General features: G+C 37.7%; 3 protein-coding genes across 7 annotated transcripts; 2 read left to right on the top strand and 1 right to left on the bottom strand.

Moving 5' to 3' along the window:
• The first annotated feature begins 1,091 nt into the window (after positions 1–1,091).
• On the top strand, positions 1,092–8,919 carry LOC119981655 (DNA mismatch repair protein PMS1). 2 transcript variants are annotated; one of them, XM_038824735.1, is made up of 11 exons: positions 1,092–1,601; positions 2,035–2,358; positions 3,289–4,497; positions 4,683–4,954; positions 5,037–5,163; positions 5,709–5,777; positions 5,926–5,999; positions 6,887–6,952; positions 7,899–8,002; positions 8,124–8,305; positions 8,439–8,919. In XM_038824735.1, the coding sequence occupies exons 1-11, from the start codon at positions 1,368–1,370 to the stop codon at positions 8,562–8,564; spliced, it is 2,787 nt and encodes a 928-aa protein (XP_038680663.1). In that variant the 5' UTR covers positions 1,092–1,367; the 3' UTR covers positions 8,565–8,919. The 2 variants fall into 2 exon arrangements, 1 of the variants encoding a protein (XP_038680663.1); XR_005464218.1 differs by lacking the exons at positions 7,899–8,002; positions 8,124–8,305; positions 8,439–8,919 and adding an exon at positions 6,632–6,719 and having other exon boundaries at positions 6,887–6,953.
• A 461-nt stretch (positions 8,920–9,380) lies between these two features.
• On the top strand, positions 9,381–12,149 carry LOC119982464 (sm-like protein LSM4). Its single transcript, XM_038825850.1, has 8 exons — positions 9,381–9,539; positions 9,735–9,780; positions 9,963–10,004; positions 10,146–10,244; positions 10,362–10,439; positions 10,931–10,967; positions 11,328–11,492; positions 11,815–12,149. Exons 2-8 carry the CDS (start codon positions 9,778–9,780, stop codon positions 11,835–11,837), a joined length of 447 nt encoding a protein of 148 aa, XP_038681778.1. The 5' UTR covers positions 9,381–9,539; positions 9,735–9,777; the 3' UTR covers positions 11,838–12,149.
• A 135-nt stretch (positions 12,150–12,284) lies between these two features.
• Positions 12,285–17,531, bottom strand: LOC119982462 (WD repeat-containing protein GTS1-like). Of its 4 annotated transcripts, XM_038825846.1 has the most exons (11): positions 17,387–17,512; positions 16,942–17,053; positions 16,664–16,823; positions 16,300–16,557; positions 16,005–16,212; positions 15,762–15,869; positions 15,585–15,659; positions 14,841–14,951; positions 14,157–14,248; positions 13,591–13,675; positions 12,285–12,803 (listed from the first exon to the last, which is right to left on the bottom strand). In XM_038825846.1, exons 4-11 carry the CDS (start codon positions 16,437–16,439, stop codon positions 12,444–12,446), a joined length of 1,179 nt encoding a protein of 392 aa, XP_038681774.1. In that variant the 5' UTR covers positions 16,440–16,557; positions 16,664–16,823; positions 16,942–17,053; positions 17,387–17,512; the 3' UTR covers positions 12,285–12,443. The 4 variants fall into 4 exon arrangements, with proteins under 4 accessions (XP_038681774.1, XP_038681775.1, XP_038681772.1 ...); XM_038825847.1 differs by lacking the exon at positions 16,942–17,053 and having other exon boundaries at positions 17,387–17,515; XM_038825844.1 differs by lacking the exons at positions 16,664–16,823; positions 16,942–17,053 and having other exon boundaries at positions 17,387–17,531.
• Between the last annotated feature and the right edge of the window lie 275 nt (positions 17,532–17,806).

Here is a 17,806-nt window from a genome sequence, read left to right as displayed (position 1 = left end):
AAGCTCATTGATGTGCCAGAAGTTGCTGATGGGGCACCTTTTGCTGGAGCAAGGCGTGAAGAACTTGGTGGGGCAGCAGCTAATGATCATGAGTAAAAGGAAAGTAACAAGTCATATGCTTCAATTCTTTTATTATTTGACAGGAATTTAAGCTATAAACCATGTAGGGTATACCTCCTTCCAAACTACCCATGCACAGATGATAGACATGCAACCGTAAGCAACTAGGATTTGGAATCATCCATCTTATCACAACTTTTTTATCAGCATAGACATTTACTAAGTACAGATGGCACTACTGGATCTCATTACATTTGCAGAACCTTATATACTATGATCCCTAGGTAGGATAAAACACTAGAGTGAAGCCAAAACTAATAAACACACGACTCCCTAATGACTTCCCAATATATGAGCATGTAAGAGAGCTCGAAGAAAGGATGCCATGCAAGAACAAAATTGGAAAGCCTGCCATTTCAAGTGATGCCGCTGTTTGGAACAGCGGCATCATTAAAAAAAATTCATTTATGTTGCCTCTTATGTGAATAGCGACAATAGTGTAAGAAATTAAAAATGAAATTATACCGTTATTTTGAATAGTGGCTTCGCTAAAGACAAACCATAGCCGTTGTTCTAAACAGCGGTATGGTGTTATATGTCTAAATAATTGAAATCAGGTGTTATATGCCTAATAAATTGTTTCAAGAATGCCAAACCAAAAAAAAACTCTCTTTTCTCGTGTTTTCTCATGTGATTTAGTGGTAGAATTGTATGGGTGTTTAATTTTTGAAAATAATCTCTTCAAATATTATGTGGATAAGGTTTAGTTACATTTCATTTGTTTCCAATCTCGTTCATTGTAAGAGCTTGATTATGTGGATAAAGTTTAAGTACATTTCACTTGTTTTCAATTTTATTCGTTGCGAGGGCTTGGTTTAGGTACATTGTACCTGTTCCTGGTCTTGTTGATTGCGGAAGTTTTGTTTTGTTTTATTTATTTTTTTTATTTATGGAAAATCTACTAAAAGCCTAATAAACCATTGAACACCCCTAAATAAGAAAATCATAAACACACTGCATAAATTAGCAAGTGCGGGCTGTCAGCCTGTCCTCCTTCCGCACACGGGTTTCAATTTTGGCGCCAAACGCTCTCCTGAAGTTGCAAAGTTAGGGTTTATTACTCTCTTCGCATCACTCAAACCCTGAACCAACCCCCAAATTTCGAAGACAATTTCTATTTCAGTCACTTTTTAGGGCCCTAGTCACGGTATTTACTCCAATTTCTAGGGTTTTCCCTTTCGAATTGCGTCGAACTCTGTTTCTGAGCCCAAATACATTCTGGGATGTTCGTCTGATCAGTTGCTATAATGGAAGAGGCTATTCCAGCTAATTCTCCAACAATTAAGCCCATAAACGAAGGAACAATTCACAGAATATCCGCTGGGCAGGTGATTCTGGATCTTCCGTCTGCCGTGAAGGAGCTGGTTGAAAACAGTTTGGATGCGGGCGCTACCAGCATTGAAATTGCCTTGAAAGATTACGGTGAAGAATGGTTCCAAGTTATTGACAATGGATGTGGCATTTCACCCGATAATTTCAAGGTATTGAATCAGAACTGAGCTGGATGCTTTCAGTTTCGTTTGTGTGATTTTACATATATAATATTTTCTGTCGTAAATTTTAGCTATTGGACTTGTTTTTTCCACATTTTTTACTCTTCAAAGATCGGGCTGTTGTTTCTCTGGTACACAACTAGATATAAACAGTAGTTATCTCTTAAGAATTCAACTACACTTGGTTGGCGTCTAAGTGTTGAGTTTCACGTTGGACAAGTAAAGAGAAGTGGTGGGTTTTGCACATTTTTAGTTCTCGAGTTGAACTAAGCTAATCGAGCTTTTCTGGTAAAGCTTGTATCATGAGATCCTCAGCTGATGCTTAATCAATGCTTTGAAGTTTGAAATAGCAACTAGATGGCTTCTTAACATGACATGCCTCATCTAATCTTGGTTATTTTTTGTGTTCTGATTGATGCAGGTTCTCGCACTTAAGCATCACACTTCTAAATTAGCCAACTTTCCCGATCTTCAGAATTTGACCACTTTTGGCTTTAGAGGGGAGGCATTGAGCTCCCTCTGTTCACTGGGGAATTTGACTGTTGAAACAAGAACGAAAAATGAGTCAGTGGCAACACATTTAACATTTGGTCATTCAGGTTTGCTAACAGCTGAGAGGAAAACGGCACGTCAAATTGGTACCACCATCACTGTGAAGAAGTTGTTCTCCAATTTACCAGTGCGAAGCAAAGAATTCAGTCGCAACATACGCAAGGAATATGGGAAGCTTATATCATTATTGAATGTGAGTTCATTCTTTTTTGATTCATGAATCAATTCCTTTGATATGCAGTAGCTCTCTCTCTCTCTCTCTCTCTCTCTTAATAAATTCTTATGCATTAAACTAATGGACATACGAACATGTGGCAAAGTGGTAGAGTTTAGGGGTAGGGGTGTAACTTAGAGGTCACATGTTCAATTCTTGGAAGTGGTAAGGTCAATGCAGATTGATTGTCGCCGACCTTGCTCGCTGCAGAAGCCTTGCGCATGGGAGTTGTTTACCCTTTTCATGCTTTGAAGTGATGGGGTTATATTCTTATGTTTTTTGGGGAAGGGGTCATTGAACCATGCACCTTGTGTTAGTATAAGGAGTTGGCTACCACATAGCTACCTTGTGCACCTTCAAGCATTGTTGATGTTTTTTAAACCTGCACAAGCTTTTAGGCATCTGTAAAGTGTTGAGCTAACTATAACCAATATATTTATTGTGGATATCATGTTGGAAGTCTTCCTTAAATATATGGGACAAGGCCTTGTTGAGTTGAGTATGTTATGGAATTTAATTACTTTATAGGGATTTTATTAATTATGAGAAAAATGTTATTTTAGTTTTTTTGTAGGACCCTGCATGAGATTTTCAAATATTGCTCTGTGGTACTCCCCCAGTAGTTGTTCTCATGGTGTTTTCAATGAGAGAGAACTCCCATTACAGTAGATTGGTCAAGTAATTATATCGCCCAGTATTTGTTTCATGATTATCAAAAGCAGGGACCTGATAGGCTAGATCCAGTTCCTAGCCTTCGATAATTTTGCTCAAATATTGCATTATGTCTCAGGGATTATTAATTGCAGATATTTCTCTGTGGTATATGTTTTTGGAGTGGATCTTTTGCTCTATTTGCTCTCTTTTAGAGTTGGATGACTTATATTCATCACAACTCTTTCTTATTTTTAGGCCTACGCGCTTATTGCAAAAGGAGTTCGGTTAGTCTGCACCAACACCACAGGTAAGAATGTGAAGTCTGTGGTCCTTAAAACGCAAGGAAGCGGTTCTCTTAAAGATAACATCATAACAGTTTTTGGAATGAACACCTTCAGTTGTTTAGAACCTTTGAGTATATCTATATCAGACAGTTGCAAGGTTGATGGGTTCCTTTCCAAACCTGGACAGGGTAGTGGACGCAATTTGGGAGATAGACAATACTTATATGTAAATGGTCGACCGGTGGATATGCCAAAAGTGAGCAAGCTTCTGAATGAGCTATATAAAGGTGCAAACTCTCGGCAATACCCCATTACAATTATGAATTTTACAGTTCCAACAGAAGCATGTGATGTCAACGTAACCCCTGATAAAAGGAAAATATTTTTGTCTGATGAAAACTCCATGCTGCATGCTCTGAGGGAGGGTTTACTGCATATTTATTCCCCGAATAATGCTTGCTACTCTGTTAACAAGGTTGAGGAACATGTGAAAGAAGCTGATTGCTCTATCTTGTGCTCTCCTATTCAGAAATCTCATATATTGTCAAAACAGCTTTTATCAGATGATAATCAACCTAGAGAAGTTAAAATTGTTGAACACACTGGAGTGATTGATGGTAATAAAGAAACGGTTGAAAATGAATTGAGTATGGTTTGTGTTGGAGAAGAATTGGATCACATTGGTAATAAGAAGTTTGTGGTGAAGGACTTTGCTCTCAGAGAACATGGCAATAAAAAGGATGATAAATTGCAAAAATGTGATGGCAAGCAATTTGCCACTCACCTTAGTAAAACAACTAATGCAGAAGCTTTGTCGTCTTCCCTAAGAACTGTTGAGAAAGGCATTGCTGAACATAGAGACTTGATGGACCGTTCAAGTCGGGTTCAGTCATCGCTTAACCAGTTTGTAACTGTAAGTAAGAGGAAATACGATGACATTAGTTCAGCAATATCTGAGTTGCCTATCCTCAGAAATCCATCCCTTCAATGTCAAATGAAAGAAAATGGTTCTAAGATGGAATCTGCTCAAAAAAGTATCCCAGTCAAGTGTTACCAGGTTGATGATTCTGCTGAAACAAACAAGAAAGAGTCATCCAAGCATCACAGCATGGGAATGCTTCTCAATAAAATTAGAGATTCACTCTCTTCCAGAACTGCTAATAATGCCAAATCTACAGAGGTAGTAAAATACCTTCTATATTCCTTTTTTTTGAAGTTCATTTTGATCAGATTAATCAGCAGAAGAGAGAAATTTTTTTGGTAATTTGATTGAAAAACCTACAATTTTTCATACTTTACAATTTTACATTCATAACTGTTAATTTGATTTTGTTGTATCACCGCAAATATGTAATGTCTTAATAGGATTTGGATGACAAACAAATTGCATTGCCTCCTGGTGTGGCACCAGCTGTTCCGTCTAGCGAGAATCTTGAAACTTTGCCCCAAAATCATGCTGTTGCTGATGCTCCATTGGCTTCTCGTGGTTCAGCCTTGGACACTTCAGCGCCACCTTCTGGTCAAAAGATGTGTTTCACCTTGCAATTTAGCTTTCAAGAACTGCGGACAAGAAGGCAGCTGATGCTGTCAAGAATAAAATCGAACAGCTATGCGTATGAAGGCGTGAAGATGAGAAGGTCCACAAACAGGAAACTTACTTTGAAAGTGATATTCGTTATCTTACTCTTATGGTGAAATTGGTTTCCACAATCATTTTAGGTGTTATGCTGCTTCCACGCTGGAGCTTTCTCAGCCAGATAATGAGGAGCGAAAAGCGAGAGCTTTAGCCGCAGCTACTATGGAGTTGGAAAGGCTTTTCAAGAAAGCAGACTTTGCTAGAATGAAGGTTGGTTTTGGGATTACTAAGCTTAATCATTTTAAGATACTTCCAACCGTTATCTTAAGTTTACTAAAAAAAACATATTTGGCATGGCAAGTGGATTTTGTTCTCTCTCTCTTTTTTCTTTTGTAAACATTTTATTTATTTTTTTGTTGAATATTCGGTGTTTGTGGAAAAGATTCCACCGAGTGATTGATTCATCTCAGGTATTGAGAAAATATGACTTTGAAGCTGTTGACGTCCTTGATATATATGTATATATGTATTTATGTATGTATTCTAAGTGGTAGGTCACTGAGCTACTCTTGGCTCTGGAGCTACTGAAAAGACCAACCTAGTTTGTTTATGTACGTGATTGAAAATTTTCCCATGTCGGTGGCTGGACCCTCGTTGATGAATATATACCTTTCTAATTTCTGACCATCCCAAACCCTTTACAGTCTTCTATCATAATTGACGGTGGTGGCTACATGAGAAGAAAGCATGCAATTCCTCTTTCTTTTTTTTTCAATTGTATGATTTGATGACCAATAATTATTCCTTTTTTATAGGTGATTGGGCAATTCAATCTAGGATTTATCATTGGAAAGTTAGATCGAGATTTATTTATTGTTGATCAGGTAAATTAGTCCATGCTTCTGTACTTCTTTTGTTTTATGTTATCTACATGTTTTACCCCATAAGATTAACCAAACATAGATAAAGAAAATGTCTCAACATTGCTCTAAATGTTGTTTGAATCCTTGACACATTATTTTCATCTTTCAGCATGCTGCTGATGAAAAATACAATTTTGAGCGCCTGTCACAATCGACCATCTTGAACCAACAGCCTTTGCTTCGGTGAGTGTGTACACGTTTATTAACTTGTAATGTAACTTTTTGTCATGTTCAGGATATATGTTATGTTTTGTGATTAAAAAAAAAAAAAAACACTTTCTTGTGTCGTCTATAGATTTGTCTTTGTCATTTTCTTGATGCTTCATGGAACTCATGTATGATTGTACTACAGTAGTTAAAAAAGGGATGTGCTTTCTTCTATCCTAGGATTAAACATAATCGTCCTCGTTTGGTTATGTCCTTGTTAGGATCTGCAATGTAGACATTATAACTAACATCTTCCCTCTATGATTTCTGTGAGTTACAAGTTCCGAAGTTATCTCATATTCTTAAAATTTTAAAGTATATTCAGAGATTTTGAGTGTTTTTTAGTTTCTTTTTCGAACAGCACAATATTAGATGCTTCTTGTAAGTCATGGCCATAATAGTATGAAAATGGTTTGGAAGTTGAAACGATTGCTGTGCAGGCTCAAACAAATGTAGTGGAGGATTTAGTATGGGAAGATAGTTGTAATATATCATCTGCTGCCTTATTTGCTTCACCGTGGAAAGTTTTGTTGATGTGGCATTACTAATAAGCAGTTCTTATGGCATTCCCAAGGATCTCCTAAGTCTATTGTTCATGTACTTGTCAGTTGAGTGATTATGACCATCATGGCATTCTCACTTTAAATTGCTTAAAAGTAGCATTGGTGTTATGGGAGTTTCAACTTTCACTCTAAGGTCAGTAAACTTTGATGCAAATGCAAATTCAGAAAAATGCTTAGTATGCCAATATCATATTATATTTTGATGTGTATTTGCTCCAGCATTCTTTATCTTTCTGCACACGATAATCTTTTCAATATTCAATATCACATTGCAAACCTTGTCTTTGGAAATTACAATAGGCCACTGAGGTTGGACTTATCACCAGAGGAAGAAGTGGTCGCTTCAATGCACATGGATACTATCAGGTGCTAACTTTATGGCTTTCTTTATTATCGTTTTATTCTTCATTCTTTCTTTTCTTTTTCTTTTTCTTTTTCTTTCTTTCTTCAAAAACCTTGAAATTGATATTTTCCTAAAATCACACAGTGAATAATAACAACTTTGTATAGTTTTTCCGCTTCCCCAACTCCACAAAAATACATAGGTAAAAAACTCTTGTGCACAAGATTCTGCAGTGGACATGGTCGAAGACAGACATGATGTATGCAAACTTTACCCCCACAAAATATGTTTTCCAGAAATTTAATCTGTGACCTCTAGGTTGCACCTGTCAACTCTATTGCTGAGTTTGTATGTAAAAATGCATAAATAAATAAATGCTTAAAAGGGTTAGCTGCCATTCATTTATCCAATTCATCCACATGTTAGTATGGCCCTTCCAACACAAAATCGTAAGCTCTACTGTTGATCGCACACATCTGATGAGGTGTAGAATATGAATATGAAAGTTTTTGTTAGAGATGGAATAGTGCTAAGCATGGAATTATGCCAACCATTGACTAGCAAGCAAAAATAGTGCAAAGTTGTTTCGGAAAGACATGTCAAAGGCTGTTTCAAAGGATAGTGGCATCAAGTTTATGCGTTCTTGCCTCTATTCTAAAATTATTCTTGAAAGTTAAATTTCGTCTGATAATTTTTGGGAAGGCTACAGGCAAACATGTGGCAGAGTTGCTGTAGTGCAACTTAGTTTCTCCACATATTATATGGGGGTAAGATCTGCGTACATATTGTCTGTCCCCGACCCGTCCATTGTAAGATCTGCGTACATATCTTCTTCCTTTTTTTTCCTTTTGGGAACGCTGCACACGTGTTGCCTGTCCAACGACGACTGCACCTGCAAGATCAATGTGCATAAGATTTGTTTATCTGTAACATTTATGACTAATTTATCTCTTTTTACCCAATTACCAGGAAAAATGGATTTGTTTTGGAAGAGGATCCATGTGCTCCTCCTGGGCAACAATTTAAATTAAAGGCTGTTCCCTTCAGTAAAAACATTACTTTTGGGGTTGAAGGTACTTCTTGATCAAAGTTGACATATGCAACTCCAATTCACCATAACAGTTAATTATAGCCATTTTTTTTATATATGTAAAAGCGATGTGGAAAAATGTTAAAGAATCATTTTTAAAACAGATGTCAAGGATCTGATCTCTACTCTTGCCGATAGCCAAGGGGAATGCTCATTAATCAGTAGTTACAAAATGGACACTACTGATTCTGTTTGTCCATCAAGAGTTCGTGCAATGCTGGCATCGCGTGCTTGTAGATCATCTGTTATGATTGGAGATCCGCTTGGGAGAAATGAGATGGAGAAGGTAATTACTTATGTTTCTACTGCTTAAATTTTATTACTATTCCACAGAACAACATCAACTGTGATGCTTTTATGTCTCGTCTTTCATTTTACGTAGGTCATACATTATTAAGAATGTGATTTTTCTCTCCCAGATACTTGAACATTTGACCGATCTGAAGTCGCCTTGGAATTGCCCTCATGGCAGACCAACCATGCGTCACTTGGTGGACTTGACAACCATTTACAGAAAGTCTGTTGAAAATGATGCAACCGGTTGATGGAAATTTCCAGTACTGTTACTTATTTTCAGAAAACTCGCGAAATCAGCATATTCATATTCCTAGACAAGCTCTCAGTTCTTGTATAGGGACTGCATTTCTGGGCGCCTCTGTAAGTTTCTATCATTATTCATTTCTCTTTAATATATATGTCAAGTTGAGCCCCTTGCCCTTAGCTGAACAACCCTTCATTTTGTGTGAATATGTCTGGAGTCTTCATGTCATGTCGGACATGGACATTGGACTCGAATGTTAAGGCTCCTTCATTTTGTGTAAATATGTCTGGAGTCTTCATGTCGGACTCGGATAAGTAAGAGAATTGCCCTATATTGAACAAAAATAGTTCAATCCGGTATTTGGCGCAGTCTAAAAGTGGGATATATATATAATTAGTCCCTACACTTTCCCCTTATCTCATTTTAGCACAACTTCCACCATTTTTTCTTTTTTTTGGCCTTATAGTTTCTTTGTTAATGAAAGCTTTTGTTTTGTATTGAGACTACATTTTGTAATGGTGCTTTGATCCCGCAATACCAAACAAAGGACGATTTTAATCCACCATAATGTAATTTAATCCAGTACTTTTTAAGCCTATCAAATTCAGTTCATTGTTGCGTAGTCTGATCTAATCTCGCACAAACACACTAAGCAAGGTAAATGTGGGCAGCTTGCTAATATACAGTGAAAAGTGGGTCGTTACTCGTTAACGCAAATTTAGCATTGTTATATCCGGCCCATGAAGAACTAATAAGGCCCACGGTGTTTGAAACCGGTTCGGGTATTTGGCTTGAAATATTACAAAATTAAGAGAAAACCCAAAAAAAGTGTAATTTTAAGAGGAGAGCTGTAGAGCCTCAGTTCAAAAACCCGCTCCACCACTTCGTCGGCTTCGAGAACTGAAGAGAAGAAACTGGGAGAAGTCGCGGATTGTTTATATTGTAGAGTTCAGTTCAGTTTTACTGTTCTCCGTCACAGGTAATCTTGTTTCAGGGTTTAAGTATCTTGTCCTGTGTAGTCTCAGGTGCTCGAGTAGGATCTCTTGCGAAGAATTTAGGGTTTTGGATTGCTAGTGTTGTTTGATTTGAGTGCTATAAGTTTGACATAGTTGATCTGTAGTGTATTCGAGATGTTCTTGGTTTTGATCTTTGATTTGTGATCTGATCGTCGCAGGTTCTTTTGAATCTTTGCTCGGATTGCTTCTGTGCCCTAGAAGATGGTATGTTACTGACTGAGCTCCGTTTTTAACCCGTCCTTTAGTTTCTTAGGAAGCGAAGCAATATGAAATACAGAAAAAGAAAGTAACAATTTATGTGACTAGTTTGTCTTTGATATCGGTTTGGTATTTGAGTTTTTTGTTTCCCTTCAAGTTTTAATTGAATTTTGTATTATCTGTTTCAGCTTCCTCTATCTCTACTCAAGACCGCTCAAGGTCATCCCATGGTAAGCGCTCTGTTTGTGCTTGTTTTATCTGGTGCTGTTGCTGTAGTGTTGTGAAATATGAAATTTGATTTGTGCAAATAATTTCACAGTGTACCATTTTTGTTACAGCCGGTAATTCATACTCGTTGTCTGTTTTAACAGTTGGTGGAACTGAAGAATGGAGAAACTTATAATGGACATCTAGTCAATTGTGACACTTGGATGAACATCCATCTGCGCGAAGTCATCTGTACCTCTAAGGTTTCAATGCTTTTCTTTGTTTTTTTTTTTTAGAAATTTTTGTTCAGGTATTTTTTTGATGCTCGAATATTGTGAATGTATGTGTATCATGCTCCTCTAACTTGATTTATTGTGTAGGATGGAGATAGGTTTTGGCGTATGCCTGAGTGCTACATTCGTGGGAATACCATTAAGTATCTTCGAGTTCCTGATGAGGTTTGCTCCGCACGTTCAATTGTTATTTACCTATTCGTATTTGTCATTTCTTTTTATCAGGTGAAACAAGAACAGATTTCCTTTAAATATATGATTCATGCTGGTCATGATTGATTAATGTTGGTTTGTTCCTTCATCACATTATGAATAATGTATTTTTCTTGTCACACTTTATGTAAACAATAATATTATTGTGCCTCTTTCATAGGATGTAGATATGTCTTCCTTCTAACATGATTGGTCTGTTTCTGTTCTTGATTTATACATTACGAGCAAAAGCAAACTATCATGATAGTTGAATATGAGCCAAAATTTTGGTGGAATGTGTTGATTTGAATCATGGGATTGCAAAATTGAACTATCCTAAGAATAGACATTATATTGCCTGATTTCAAGCATAGGAAGCTTGTTTCCTCTTCCTTTATGTGTGCTTCTGTTAAGGGGCCAAGACTTGAATTATAATCAACAGTTACCATGCTTTTGTGTTTCAGGTGATTGATAAAGTTCAGGAAGAGAAGGCGAGATCAGGTAAACTGAAAGTTTTTATCGGAGGATATCAGTAACTATTTCAATAATCATTCCAGTTATTAAAAGAGACCATCGAAAATGAAGGAAAAAAGAAAGAGTGACTCTGGGAGTTATATGCATTCAGGAACTTCCAGTGATTGTATTGTCACCTTATAAAATATAGATTGTTAATCATATGAAGTATGAATCGTTATGAATATAATTTAATGAAAAGTAGGCAATTCCATATTGTCTGAACACCTTTTGCTCTCTTGGTTTAAAGAGATTAAAGTAGTGGTATGTATGTTTTTAAATGCTTAAAACTTTTGGAAAGTGAAACTATGAGTTTTACTGCTTAATTGGTATGTTCCTTGTTATTAGATCGGAAGCCACCTGGTGTTGGGCGTGGAAGAGGAAGAGGCAGAGAGGATGGTGCTGGTGGGAGGGGAGCTAAAGGAATTGGGCGTGGCTTCGATGATGGTGGTGCTAAGGGTTTGGTGGGCAGAGGAAGGGGTGGATCAAGTGGAAAACCTGGTGGGAACAGAGGTAAGATATTATTCACAGTAATATAAGGGCAAATTTTACATTTTTGTTGTGTAGGAAGTAGTTTGTGAAAATTTTATTTAACCTTGTGATAAGCTGTGCTTTACCCCCACTGTCCTATCTGAGTGGGTCCCTATGTGTTGGTCCCACTGGATCAGAGGGCTCTGAGAAACTGCATTTCCTGTCTGGTTGCAGCAATGGTCATTGCATGTTATCAAATCAGTCCACTTCTAATTTTAAGTTGCTCCCTATGCTCTGATCTAAAACTTGTACAGATTGGGTGAACTGTATTTAATTGATGCATCTTTTTTGCTTTTCGTGATAGGTGGAGGGCGAGGCCGAGGTTGATACAAGAGATCGGGGCGAGTTTGCTAGTTTTAAGAGGCATTTTGCCCTACATGTCTGAAATGACCTGGTTGGTTAGCTTTTCGAGTATTTACCTTGATTGAGAATCTGTACTATTTTATTATTAAATGTTGTTTGGCGCTCATAGTCTCTGTTCTGCAACCCTCTATTGTTTGATTTTGTTGGAGGTTCTAGTCAATTCTTGTTCTAGTTTACAATTTTAAGAACAAATTATTTTCTTCTCTGCCAATCCTCATCAGTGTATGGCGCTTTTATGTAGAAAATTTTGGGCTAGACAAACTGTCTTGTTGTTGAGTTTCGTGCTGTTCCTTTGGAGTTTCCTGTTGGTAATATTCGTGGTTGGGTAATGTTTTGCCATAATTTGATACGTTGTTAAGGAGTGTCAGACACGCACCCTTAAACAAGTATCAAACTAATCAGTACGGTACATGGATTCAAATCCGAGAGGGATTGTCATATGATATTGTACTCGACTCACAAAAAACAAGCCCAACCGTACAAGCTGATATCCAATATAAAGAAAAACAAAGTAAAGGAAGCAGGAGAGGTAATTTGTCCGCAAAGAAAACCGAGGGAAAAAAAGAGAGACTAATATGGGCTATGTCGATTTCTTCTGTTGATCCGAGGGGATCTTGTAACTAGATCGCCCGAAATCCAGGATCGATTTATGTTATTGGAATCATCAGACAACCAGCAACACAAGCGACCGTCTTCACCACCTGTCCATCCAAATATGCCTCGGCTTTGGGCAGGCCCACCACTCTCGCTTGACATTGGCAAAACACTTCTAACAACACCTATATGGCCACCTCCAAGAATTGCTTCCGGGGATCGTATTCTCCCCCCTCCTGTGTAATCTACAGGGAAATAACCTATAGAACCAGTATTGGTGCCGCCAATCACCCATAATCGGTCTCCTGAGTGGTGACAATCGACGAAATAATCAACCTGCCAAACAGACAGGATACAGGAACGGGTAATGTGGATGTGCTTCATACTTCTTCAAATCAACATTGACAAACGTGGTGGCATTATCCTAAACTACTACTTAATTAAAGACAAGCCTTTGCAAGTTTTGTTTCCTATTATTCTATTATCAACAGTAAATTAGACGAGATTAGATTGAAATTTACCTCACGCACAATAAGTAGTTGCACAAGAAGAATTCAATAATAATCATCCTAATTCCTTTGAATCTCAGGAACACAAGAACCACCAATATATGATGCTACCTGAATTAGTAATTCTAACTGCATTAACATGAAAGTCTGATCTAACAACTAATCACTTTTGGAATGCAAGATTCTGCCTTTCAAGGATCAGGTACACGTATTGATCCTCGTGACTTCAACCTGATGTACCGGGTCTACTGATTTTTAATTTAATTATCAAGTAAACAACACTCGTGCACAAGGCTTATAAGCAAACCTTACCCCCACATAATATGTGTATAGATTGTTTTTCAGATATTGAACTTGTGACCTCTAAGTTGCAACTCTACCACTGGGACCTCATGGTTGTGCTTACAGTGCACCAAAACTAACACCTATACCTAAGGACTAGGGTCTAAATTTGGAAGGGATTACCAGATGTATCAATCAGCTCGGACTGATCTGGGACTTACCTGTCTTTCCCCCTCCAACAACCTTTTTTCCAAAATAAATTTTCACAATCAAGCCACAGTTAATTTTCTGTCCTCATAAATTCAAGAAATTCATTAAGAATAAACACTTACATGATACAGCGGCCAACTGTCAGAGGCTAATGAGCGAGCATCCTGCAAGTTTGCTTCGTTTCTACCATCCTTCCAATCCCAAATACTACATGCAGTAAAACATTGTCAATAAGAATAAAATTCAATAACCATAAATATATATGGGATGTTAACTACAATTACTTAGGCCTACACAACCTTGCAAGGTCATATGGATGCAGACCACCATGATACACTTCCTTGTTTTTTCATCATTTTCTTGTGGGGGTGAGGCTGGCAGTACCAGCTGTGAGCTATTCACAGCAGGAACCCATCTTGATACCTTTGGACCTCTCCAATGGCCCAATAAATTCAGTTTAGAAGGTTAATATATGTGGCCCTGTTAAATTTTGAAATAAAAAATGACGAAGCTTTTTTGAATTGCAAAAAGGCCAGGGAAAGTGTTACCAAACCCATGCAAGGGTCCAAAGCTATCAAGGATAGCTCACAGGAGGTACCTCTAATTTGAAGGTGGCTTGTAAAAAAGACAAAAAAAAAATCCTATGAGAGTTCTCCCTGAAACTATTTAACAAAGGAAAAAAGGATACCTTAAAGTTTCGATATACGTCAAACACCAGAGCTTCTGATAGGATTCTCCAAAAAATCCCACTTTCCCAATTGAACTTCCTACATTACTCACCTACAACATAAGAGGTAATTCGATCATTTTAACAGAACACTTTCTCTAAAAGAGTTTTTCAAAGAACAATTATAGAAGATTTATGAACTTGTCAAACACAAAATTATGGAGTCCTGAGCCAAGAATTTAAAACAGTATGACAGTGTAAGTTTGTAGAAAATTGGTATAAACAGCTTTTGTAAGAAAGAATATAGTAGGTAATACTTCCTAGAAACAGGAATGCAAATTTTTTTATACCATACAGGAATTTGTTTCCAGAACTAAGCCAGATAATAATTTTAAAAAGGAAGTACTCAGCCAGAACCAACTGTTTTCAAGTAATTCGCAAATATGTTAATTGACCGCATTCAATTCACTGTAAAATGTACTAAACAGTTCCATTGAAAAAAAAGAAAAGAGGAGAGATTAATAAACAGTGATCATGCTGATGCACTTACTTGCAAACAAACAATTGAAAAGTGATTTTTGCGAGATTGTAGTGCTTCCGTTCAGTGGGTAGTTAAAGAGTTTGACAAAGGATATTCCACTCAACTGAAACCATGACCATCAACAGTGAGCCAAGACATTTGAAGAATTAAAAGCCAGCACTTACAGAATATAAATTGTCATCATCATTGATATCTCCATCTGTATCGAATATGCATATCAACCCATCTACTGAAGCAGAGACAAGCTTGTTGCAATTGTCTGGGGCAAAGTGAACCTATCATAAATTATCAGGATGTTGATAAATAAAACTAAGCATCTGCTTCAATTCATGGAATGTAACAAAAATTCAGAATACTCGCAGCCAACTAAGGAATGTAACACAAGTTTGAAGCAGCATGTGTGGACCCAGTTTGACATCTGTTGTATACACATACATCCTGAAGATTCTTTAGCTCAAAAGCTCAAAGTCAAAGATACTTAGTTGCATACTGAACAATACGATAATTCAGACAAGCATACGTGCAAAAAATACACCAGTAACATGCACTTAAATCCCAAAGAGCTGCTGTGTCCAACACCACTGTCAATAGACAATAGATAAACTTATAAGAAATCCTAATTAAATAGCACTAAGGGGGCTCCTGCTTGCTCTTTTTCCTCATACATGGTAACATGTGAATTGAGTTAATTCATGGATGCAGAACATATGTTTGGACCATCCAAAAATTGCCATTCAAGACCCACAGTAACATATCTAACACCATATCCCAAGCCACAGAGGCACACGAAGCAGGCATAAAGACAACCAAAATTAACAACTTCTTTAACTCCCCCCCCCCCCCCTCCTCCCATTCTGAAGTTTTAATCGTAATTCCTAAGCAAGTCATGTAGGAACAGCCGAACAGACCTGGGTAACATCATCTGTATGAGAATCTTCTAGGCATGCGACTTGCTTCTTGTTCCTCCAATCCCAGAAAAGTATCTAAGTCAAAAGTAAAAGTCAGAACTGTTGCTTTCAATATGAATTATGAAACTAGCAAGTGCTAAAAACCATATTAGCAGTTTAGCACAATTAACCACAAACCAAAAATGGAACCTGGGATTTGCATCCAGTAGAAAGAAGATTATTGGTGGATCCTCCAAATGAGAAGCTAAAGATCTCTTGAGATGAGCTAGCACTTACACCTGACACCTACAATTTCAATGGTCAATCACACAACACAAAAGGTCATAAAAAATGGAGGAAAAAAAAATTCTAAAAAATTTGTTCAAAGTCGAGCATAAAATAAGGCGACTTAAATGCTAATATGGTTTAAAAAAGCCTTACCTCGTGAAAGGTTCTAGTGTCCCAAGCTCTGAGAGTGCCATCAGAGGAGCAAGAGTGCAAGACATGAGGGCCAGATGGACCAGAGAAGGAGAGGTGGTTAATAGTACCAGAGTGACCATTACACTCTCCAATGAACTGACCTGACTCTGGTGAGTACAGCTTCACCATGTTGGTTGACAGAGAAACCGCCATTTGTGACAAATCCTCCCTTTTGAGTCCACATTTTCAAGCATACTCTTGTTATTCATTGAAATATTTTAGATGAAAGATAAAATCAATGATAAAAGAGGCATACTTAGGGGCAATTTGGAATACATAGCCGTCGCCAAAGTTAGTTGGGATGAAGTTCTTTAGTCCAAAACGCTTGATGGAATCCGGATTCATTTGACTTTTAGGTTCTTCCACTTCCATCATCTCTGAAGCTTCTTCCATCATGCTGGTGTCTCTCACAATTGTAGCCAAAGATTCAAGACTAAGAACTAAAATCAACCTCCTTATAGGGCTATCAAGGTTTTATGGTTGACACTGTCCTTTAGTTGGATGATCTGGATACCTGCCCGATGCCCACATCATGCAGTCAATCCTAAATGTATGCTAAAACTGGGGGATAGCTCCAGCCAGAAATGGAAGCTAAGAATAACAGTATTATGAATCTTTACCACAGTTCCTCACTAGTTCATTGACATTTGAAAGAGAGATAATCAACTCAGGTAAAAGTTTCATAGGGCTCTATTTGAGTGAGCCCGAGCCACAGGTTTTGGCTCGGGTTTAAGTAGACTAAGCTCAAGGTCGAGGTCAATTTTGATTCAGATAGATTACCTGAAAAGTTCAAGGTTAATTAAAATAGGAACAATGCAGTTGAGCTCGTTAGTTCAATTTCAGGTTTGAGCTGAAGCTTGAAACTAGAAGCTTATTTGCGATACAATTTTCTTTTCACCTGAATTGGATACAGAACATCAATTGTTTCAATGCATAAAACTCTGCTGCAGTAAGTCAATCCAACGAAAAAGGCATCGTGTAAAGTTATTTCTCCTTAAAAAACTCATTTTCTGCATAAATCATCACAGGAACCGAACATAATCTTTAATAAATCCAGAATTTAGCTAATGGAAAATGCTTTCCAAGTTTCAATGCCAAGATTTCCCTTCTATATTAGGTTCCCTCCCACCAGATGAGCAAAGTTCAGCCTCGGCCAATCTACCGATAATTCTTCTCTAAAAGTGACCAACAAACATCTCCACAATCTCAGACCGTCTCAAACCGTAACCTGATACACAATAGTTCAACCCCTTCCACATACGAAGTTTCAAGTACCCTCCCTTACAGCATCGAAAGCGAGAGAAAAATATATAACAGGAGGAGGAATAGAATAAGAAAGTTACTTGTATGACAGACGAGAAAGAGATGTTCGCGAACTTTCGACTTGCCGCTGCGGCTCCGGCAGAAGAGTATGAGATGTTAAGGAGCGGCGGCCGACAGGCGTCGTTTCTCCTAGACTGTCAAGTAATATGGAAATTCAAACGGTTATGCAATACTTCTTGCTCTCACGTGCCTCCAGAATCCAGATACCCGATTGGGCTTACAAAAGGTTCAAGGAAATACGACCAGTCACAGGACTGTCACGGCCCATTGGGTCATCTCTTGAACCTTGCGTCTTTACGGCCCATTGGGTTATCTCTTGAACCTATGGGTCTGCCGGTCTGGTATTTTTTTTTCCCTTCTAACTTTCTAAGAGACATATCCGAAATGAAATGTGTCACGTGCCTCCAGAATCCAGATACCCGATTGGGCTTCCAAAAGGT

The sequence above is a fragment of the Tripterygium wilfordii genome, chromosome 17 (assembly GCF_013401445.1).
Source record: "Tripterygium wilfordii isolate XIE 37 chromosome 17, ASM1340144v1, whole genome shotgun sequence".
In the NCBI taxonomy this organism is placed as follows: domain Eukaryota; kingdom Viridiplantae; phylum Streptophyta; class Magnoliopsida; order Celastrales; family Celastraceae; genus Tripterygium; species Tripterygium wilfordii.
This window is presented reverse-complemented; position numbering and strand designations above follow the sequence as displayed.